Here is a 9,289-nt window from a genome sequence, read left to right as displayed (position 1 = left end):
TTTACTTCAAAATATTTTATCATTTACAATAAAATAGATATAGAATATTAATAGAATAAATAAAATATATTAATAGAATAAATAAAATATATTTTATAATGAAGTAATAAAATTCGATCTATTTTAAATTTTATTCTATTATTTAATAATAATATTTATTTTTTAATAAGATTTCAAATTATTTTACTTTTAAAAATATATTATTTCAACATGGCTATATTTTATGGCTATTATATTAATTATATATAATTATACAATTCGATCGTAATAGTCAATTCCTCCAATCTTTTATTCCTTTACGAAAAAAATCTTTATAGATAGATTATTATTCCATATAAAAGATATTGTGTTGCATTAGATATTGACACAATTATAATATAAATAACAATATAATCAACATAGAAATTGATAATTATAATTTTTTCATGAATTTGAGATTTGTTATTCTATTTATAGAATTTAAAAATTCTAATTGAATTATCGATTCAAAAATAAATCACAGATAACAAGTATTTTTTTCTAAATTCAAAAGCAAACAATATATTAAATAAAGGATTTCAAATATAATGAATATAATGTATAGATATTTTTTATACAATTCATTTAAGAAAATTTACTATGCTAATAAATAATATTATTATTAACAATAACTTAGAGAATTTCAATGTAGATGTCATGATCTATTAGTATTATAGAATGTATATGTATCTACATATGTATACGTACATCTAAAAAACTAATAACGATTTATACAACAAATTAATCTAATTATTACGTACTAAACGCTTTAATGATTGAAGTTATACTCTCGTACGTCCCAGTAATGAAACCAAGAAGACCGATCAAAACTATCAGGATATCTTTCGATATTGTACAGATGCCCAAAGATGCATTTTGCCAGCATACAACCATTTCAATGATTGGTGGGAATATCAATGCTAGGGCAGTACTACTAACTGCACCGACTAGTGATATGAATAAACCCAGTTGAGGTATCGCCTCAGCTAGAATAACTGTAACAATATTTTTACAAATTTATATTAAATTACAATAAAAATATTTTTATATAATTATTTTCAATTTTAATTATCTTTCATCAAATTAATATAAACTTATTTATTTATCTAATTTGAAAAAAAGGTAATTAAAATATTTTTATTACATTTAAATGAAAAATTAACAGAAAAAAATCGAAAAAAGTTAAAAAAAGAATAAATTTATCGCAATATTAAAAACTTGTTGATAAAATTTTAATATTTGGAACAATGTTAATCAATGGATATCTGAAATATTAAAATACTAAAATTATAAATATTATATAATATTATAAAATTCATCTATTCATAATGATTTAATTATCCTTAAATTATGGCTATTTTTGTGAAATTAACTTATATAAATATATTTTTATATATATTTTTTAAATTTTTAAATTAAAATTATATAATAATAATGAATATAATAATGTAACGATGTTTAAATATTTACATATATTGATTTATAATTATATATTATAAATAATAATATAATACATAATTTATAACATATAATTATATATATAATTATAATTAATAATATATATAGTTATAAATATATATATATATATATATATATATATATATATATATATATATCAATATTTATATTACATTAATTTCGAGAAAACTGAAAATCGTATATTATTATTTTTTTTTAAGATGTTATATATAACAAAAAACAAATATTTTCATATTCTATTTTAGAATAAATTCATTTAATTCAAAAATTCTAATTTTAATGACAATTTGTGCATGATATACATAAATCATAATAAACTAATACGTAGAGAAATTTTTTCGATGACAAAAAATTTCTATAAAAATGTGAAATTAACTTCAAAGATTCAGCATTTTTTTCAAGTTTTGAATATAATTTAATTCGTTTAGTGACAAGATAATAAAACATTAAATTTTGATTTAAAATTTTGCTTTATCTCTCTTTATTATAAATATTTAATCAACAGAAATCATTAAAATTTTGAGTTAATTTTTACTAACAGCTTCTATAGTTCCTCTGAAATTTTTATAATTTTTCAGAATTTAGAAAAAGTAGCCTATATTTTTTAATTATGATAATCTTAAGTTTTTCTTTATATATATATCAATATAGTATGAGATGTTGTAATTGTATTAATATAATATCTGCTAGTATAAGAAATTTTTATCACAATTTTTTGAATTTTAAACTAATTTAATATGTAATTGAACTTCATATAGTTTATTTGGGATTACATACGTATCAAAAAAATTTTCAAATACTTAGTTATAAATATGTTTGGTTATGTGATATTTATTCATTGTGATATTCATATGATATTTCATTTTCACACATTTTGTTTTTTGAATAATGAATATAATTGTTTTGTCAAATTTATTTTAAAAGTTTATCACATTCATTTTTAGTATAAAGATCAAATTTGTAGAAAAAAATGTAAACTACAATTTAACTTTTTTTCTATATTATTAAAAAATATATATATATATATTATATATAATGTAAATATATATATATTTTATTATATTTTATATTTTATTACATTTTATTATATTATATTTAATAAATATAAATTATTCTTTTTTTAATAATATAGAAAATATTGATATATATATATATAATGTATATGTTATAACATATATATTTGAATATATTAGAAAAACATTAAAAATTATAGATTGTTCTATAATTTTATCGCGAAGTATAGATTTTTTTTATAACTTTAATCTTCTAATTCATGTTTAAATTATTTTTAGCTGTTAAATACTAAAATTATGATTAATGTTGCAATAAATACTAAATATATAATTAATGTCAATATTGTTATTCCTTTGATCATTCTGCAAATATAAAGAATTTGTAAACATATATTCGCTTATTTTTTATAATTATATATTTTTGATAATAGCCAATTTGTGATATTTTATATATCATGTTATAAATGTTATACAAAATATTTATATAAACAATTGATAAAATTAGACGCATACTAACGCATATATCATAGATGTATATATAGAAATGATATTCATAGTAATTTTTTTTTATAAATATCTTGAAAGCTAAGACCCAGAGATAATAATATATAAAGAAAAATATATTTCAAAATCAATTGACAGAATTATCAAATAAAACTAACATGTTTAAAAATTATCGAAATCAGTAAGATAACCATGATTCTAAATAATTTTTTTTTTAATACTATTTTTTTTCTAATCTCCTTGTTAAATATTATATAAATAAATATGTAAGTAATACTATTATGTTATAATCTTAATTTAAAATGTATATTTTCCTTATATGGATCTCCACAAAAATGACTATAATATTTAAAAAAAATATTTCAGACACCCATTGATGGATTCCTTTAGTGATAAAATTTAATATCCCACATTTTCTGCTTATTATTTCAAATATTAAATTATAATTTGTTTTATGTAAAAGCTCTTTATAATTTTATAGGTGGAATAAATTCTTGATAATTTTTTTTCTTTTTTTATAGACAAACAAATTCTTTTTATATATATTTTAACTATTCATAATAATCATAATAATAAACAATAATCAAATTTCAATAGTTTAAAATATTAATATAATTTTATTATTATTAAATATAATTTTATTATTAATAATTTAAAATATTAAAAATAAAATTCATGTTTATAAAAAACTGGTTCTTAATAATAGAAAGAAAATGAATTTTAAAGTATTACAAAAATTGAAAATATTCATATTCAAATTTTAACTTGATAGATATAAAATTTAAATATTAAACTTACATGTTAATAAACACATTGTAGAACGAAAAATAGTTTCTGACAGAACAGGCCAATTAAAGGGACCAAAACGATTCACAATTTTCGGCCATATAATAGCAATGGGAACGTAGAATTGCAATGCATATGTGAGTAAGATACTCAATGAAATGGCAATTTGTATACATTGAGGTAAACTGTAAAAAAATAACAATAATATCTTATGAATATCTAAATAATATTTTCTTTGATTATTTTCTGTCAAAAAACCATAAAATTCTATTCACTTTTTTCAATCATAAAAATTATTCAATAATGTTAAATTTATCACAACATGCAAATTTTGGCATACAAAGTACAATAGTTTATTAAGTAATTTATTAAATGCTAATCGAATAAATAAAAAAGCACATTGTTATAACATTATACAAAATATTTTATAAAAGAATGCAATACTTCTAAATAATCTATATGATAGAAACCTTGAATGCTTGATGATGATTTTTCCATCCACCCTTTGTATGCAACAGAAAATTACATAATAAAATATTTTCGTAATAAAATATGTATTTTTTTTTCATTTTGCTATTTTTCTATCTTTTTGCATGATGGAATTTTAATTATTTTTATTGTAACGCAATTTACTTAAATGTATGATAATTTATTAAATCAATATAGAACAAATATATTTGTTACAATAATTATTTTTATATTTAATTATTATATTACATTTTATAAATATTATATTATATTATACATAGATATCATTTTCCGTTGTAATTTTTTTATAATATAATAATATGTATAATGAAAAAATATTTCATTTATCTTAAGAAAAATATCATATTTCGATTACTCAAGAAATAGAATTAATTTCTTACGAAGACATTATATTTCATCTTTACTATTAGAAATAATCTATTTCTTTTGAAAAATATTATAATGTTTATAAAAACTCTATTTCGTTAAAAAAAAAGATCACATTTAAATTTTTATAATAAAAATTAATACATTATATATACATATTTGTTATGATTAGATCAAAATCAAATTCTAATTTCATTAATTCATTAATTCAAATTATTTAACTTTAATTTATGTCATTGAAAAGCAAAATAAATTATTATGTATGAATAAATTCATATACATATATAGTATATGTTTTCGTAGTAAATGATCAAAATATTTTTTTTCTATACAATCATCCGAATGTATTCTTTCCACTTTAATAAGTAATATAAATGAAACTCGAAATGAAAAATCATTGCAATGTATTAACTTTCACGATAAAAAACAATAATATGCCTTCGTACGAAATCATACAAATATGCTTTTCTTCACTAAAAAAAAATGAAGTATTTTATATCAAATGTAATATTTTAAAAAGTTAAAAAGTTATAATAATATTATAATATATTATAATAATACTATAATAATATCATATTAAAAAATTGAATCAAAATAAATTATATAGTATCAAATATATAATACAAAATAAACAAATAAAAATTTTTTAATCTCCTGATTCTTATTTTAATAAAAAATTTACAATTAGTTTTTATAAAATTTTATGATATAAAATTCATCAATCAAAAAAAAAAAATAAATTTTATATTTTTATATTTTTAATATTAAATAAATACTATTGACAAATTATAATTTAAAAAGTAATTAATATAAATAATATATACTAATATATAATAGATATTTATAATATATTTATAATATATAATAGAAATTTTTAATTTTATATAATAATGAGATTTTGATTTACAAAAATAAATTTTATACTTACACTTCTTTAGATTCAAGGTTTAACGTTACGGATCCAGCTACTGCATCACCATATTTTAAATAAGATATAAAACCCATCGCGACAAACATTCCACCGACAATCACCATTCCAACATTTAAAACTCCGAATGGTTTACTGAAATTGCTCGGTTTCTTCATTTCATTTTTCAAAGGTAAAACCTAAAATATAAAAAAAATTAATTTTATTAATAAAAATCAACCGATATTATACTAAAAAAATATTAAATCAATATCAAGAATTAAATTTCAACATATTTTATTCATTTTTAATTAAAATATGAAAATATTATTATACTTTTATAAAATATTTTATTGAAAAATATATGTATATAATTTATATTACATTAAGAAAAAAAATTGATTAACTTTTGGAAAATTTTAAAAGATAATGTATAAAATACTTTATATATATGGAAACTTATAGAATACAACATATTTATAATGTTTTTATCGAATTAATATTCTATTAAGTAATTTATATTTGTTTTTATTTTTTTATATATTTTTAATAAATTTTTAATTCATCTCTCGACATCTCTGTTAAATAAATTTAACAAAAAATAACATGTAAATAATAGATTATCTTTTATCTTCAATACTAATTTCTTCTTAAAAAGTGATATCTTTATATTTATCAATTCTAAATATTTCTTAATTGCAACAATTAATATCAAATTTTGTATTTGTTGAATTATATATATAAAAATGCGATTCATATCTTATGTATTTATGTATGAATTAAGTGTCACTGGATACATTGTTTCGATTGTTTTTCTGTTTTCCATTTTGAATCGTAAAATCCAACATACAGTATCGTGAGCTCAATACAGTATGATAAAGGCATCGGCACGACTCACATTTATATAATATAGTTTATTTTTAATTTCCTTTTTGAATAGATTCTTTCTTGCTATTATTTTTTATCAAATCATTTCACAATTTATTTCCTAATAGGTTATGGGCTCAATGTCTTCCGTTATTTTGTAATGAGTGATTTGATACTGAAGAAATAGTAAGAGGTATATTGTTATGAAATTTTGTAATTCAATATGAAATTTTGTATTTGTTAAAAATTAAAATTAAAAATAAAATAAAAATGGTTGAAGCAAAACTGTATCATTTTCATAATTTCAATGGATGAAACTATCAGCTATAAAAACAACAAATGCAAATTTACATGGTGGAAAATAAAATGTATATGAAAATGTATAATCGATAGTTCGATTTCTAGATTTGAAAATGAAGCAGATACTATATCATGGATTCAAAAAGATGCTAAAACTCAAGCATTTTTGATAAAAAAGTTTTAATTAAGATATTTATCAAATTGTTCTATTCTATTGTTGCACAAATATAAGCTGCACAATGTGTACATATATATACATATATTGAAAAAAATAATCAATCAATACAAATTTTAGATCAATTTATAAATGCAAAAATGGATCCGAAAGAATCCATCGCATTTCGAAAATAATTTAGCTAATAAAGATTGAAAGACATGAATATAGAATAAGAAAAAGATTCTATTATCATTACAAAAATTTTATTAAGTTTAAGAAGAAAATATGATAATATTTGCACAGGCTGGTATGCTATATTACAAATGGAACGGAATGATTGACAGATTACTTAATAAATAAAGAAATGCTGTTAAAAATACAAAATATATAAATATCCTGAGAAGGATATTGATTCTATTATGCGAGAAGACATAAAAAGAATCATATTCACCGAAATCTTCGTATTTCCCGTGATTTTCGTGATTCTCGTGATTCTCATGATTTTCATGATCTTGATATAAATTTAAAAATAATACAAAAAAAATAATAAATCTCATTTCTAAAGAAATTGAGCTCATGATTGTAAAAGTCATTGAAAAAATCACATACGAAAGGACATCCATGATAACTCAAAAGAATGAAAAAGAAAATAAAAATATTAAACATTCTGATTTAATTGAATTATTTAATTGAGAATGTTCAAAAAGATAAAGATACATAATTTGCCGGTTCGGATGCGACAAAACACATGCCTTTCAAAAAAGAATGGTTCAAAAACATGAAAATATATATAGAAAATACATATACATGAAAATATACATAGAAAATACATATACGTGAGCAATACATTATGTGTTAAAGGCAAAGAAAACATCAATGTGAAGTGATAAGATAAATGTTAATGAAACGTATATGTGTTACACAATCAGTGGAATACTATATATACTGCAATTAAAGAAGAATTTGTTAATCAAATGTGCTTTAGAAGAAAGAATGAGTTATTTTTGAAGATAATGGATAAAATATATATTTTTACAAGAACAATAAATTATTGTTAAGGGAAATAATCTTAATAACAAATTATATAAATTAAATTTTATGCTGATAATAAAAGCATATATACTAATATATACATATGGTAATAAATTCAAGTGTATGATTTAAAAATTGATAGTATAATAGAAAGTGATATTTATTGTAAAAAATATACATATGTAGTATCAAAGAATTTTTCCGAAAGGATAATCTATAAGGATTAAGCATACAGAAATATTTCATACCAATCTATGCGGTAAGGTAACCATTTATTGAAGGATATTATTATTAAAGGATCAGTACTCAAAATATTGTTATGTTTATGGTTATATTATTTCTTGAAAGAGAAAATAGAAGTTCTCAATTATTTGAAACAGTTTTATGCAGAAGTATAAACGAACGAACATAAAAAGACTGAGACCTAATTATGACAAAAAATTTTGTAATAGAATAGTCAAAAATTATTTATGTTCAAAAAGTATTAAATATAAGACAATAATGCGTGCAACAAAACAGATTTATCGAAAGATAAAATAAAATAATTATTAAATCAACAAAATTCAAAATATTGAATCAAAAATATATGTTGCATACAAAGAAATCTGAAAGTTGAAGAACTGTTATATTTATGGGCTAAGGCGATAACTATAGCTGTTCACATTAAAAATTGGACAGTTACGGAAACCTTGGAAAAATCAATACGTATGAAAAATGATATGACGAAAAGATATCTATAGCTTACTTAAATTTTCGGAAATGATTGTTATGCTCATATATCGAAGAATATTTGTTATGCTCAAGATCAAAGGAATAAATGAAAGATAAATTCAGAAAAATATTTGATGATAGCTATAGCAAACAAAATAAGGCTTATTATTTGAACGCTTAATTATTCGATCTTGTTGCGAAGAAATGTTACATTTGAAAATTTTTTTCAACAAAAAACCTAGATGAGTTTATAAAGATAATTGAATTCATTGATAACAAAACAAATAAAACAAATATGGAAGCGGATAAAATCAATAAGAATGAATCGATATCACTAATAAAGAAAATGAAAAATCCTCGACAGCTAATTCAACGAGATCCTTATCTATTTTATGGAAGATATTCAATAGAAGTCCATTCTAAAATGGACTTGAAACATTTTTTGCTGCTTATAAACCACAAACTATTCAAAAAGCATTAGAAATAGAAGATTCAAATAAATGGAAGCAATCAACGAAGAACTTGAATCTCTTAAAGAAAATAAAACATAGGTTAGTTCTAAAACTAAGCAATATTAATATTATTTTAAATTGCTGGATTTTCAGAAAAAAATATATAATGAATGGGACAATTTATAATTACAAAGCCAATCTTATAAAA

General features: G+C 19.2%; 1 protein-coding gene across 3 annotated transcripts in view; it reads right to left on the bottom strand.

Annotated features, from left to right (window-relative positions):
• Nucleotides 1-215: 215 nt before the first annotated feature.
• LOC726786 (proton-coupled amino acid transporter 1) overlaps nt 216-9,289 on the bottom strand; it is a 51,039-nt gene continuing 41,965 nt past the window's right edge. The window contains exons 8-11 of one of the 3 annotated variants that reach the window (XM_026441735.1): nt 5,584-5,762; nt 4,271-4,303; nt 3,813-3,985; nt 216-1,013 (exon numbers count right to left, since the gene is read on the bottom strand). In XM_026441735.1, the coding sequence (XP_026297520.1) occupies nt 772-1,013; nt 3,813-3,985; nt 4,271-4,303; nt 5,584-5,762 (627 nt within the window). In that variant the 3' untranslated portion in view covers nt 216-771. The remainder of the gene's footprint in view (nt 1,014-3,812; nt 3,986-4,270; nt 4,304-5,583; nt 5,763-9,289) is intronic. The other 2 variants (XM_026441736.1, XM_026441737.1) reach the window with 2 other exon arrangements.

The sequence above is a fragment of the Apis mellifera genome, linkage group LG7, assembly GCF_003254395.2.
Source record: "Apis mellifera strain DH4 linkage group LG7, Amel_HAv3.1, whole genome shotgun sequence".
Taxonomy (NCBI): domain Eukaryota; kingdom Metazoa; phylum Arthropoda; class Insecta; order Hymenoptera; family Apidae; genus Apis; species Apis mellifera.
Note: the sequence above shows the minus strand (reverse complement) of the source record. Positions and strands in the feature narration are given on the sequence as shown.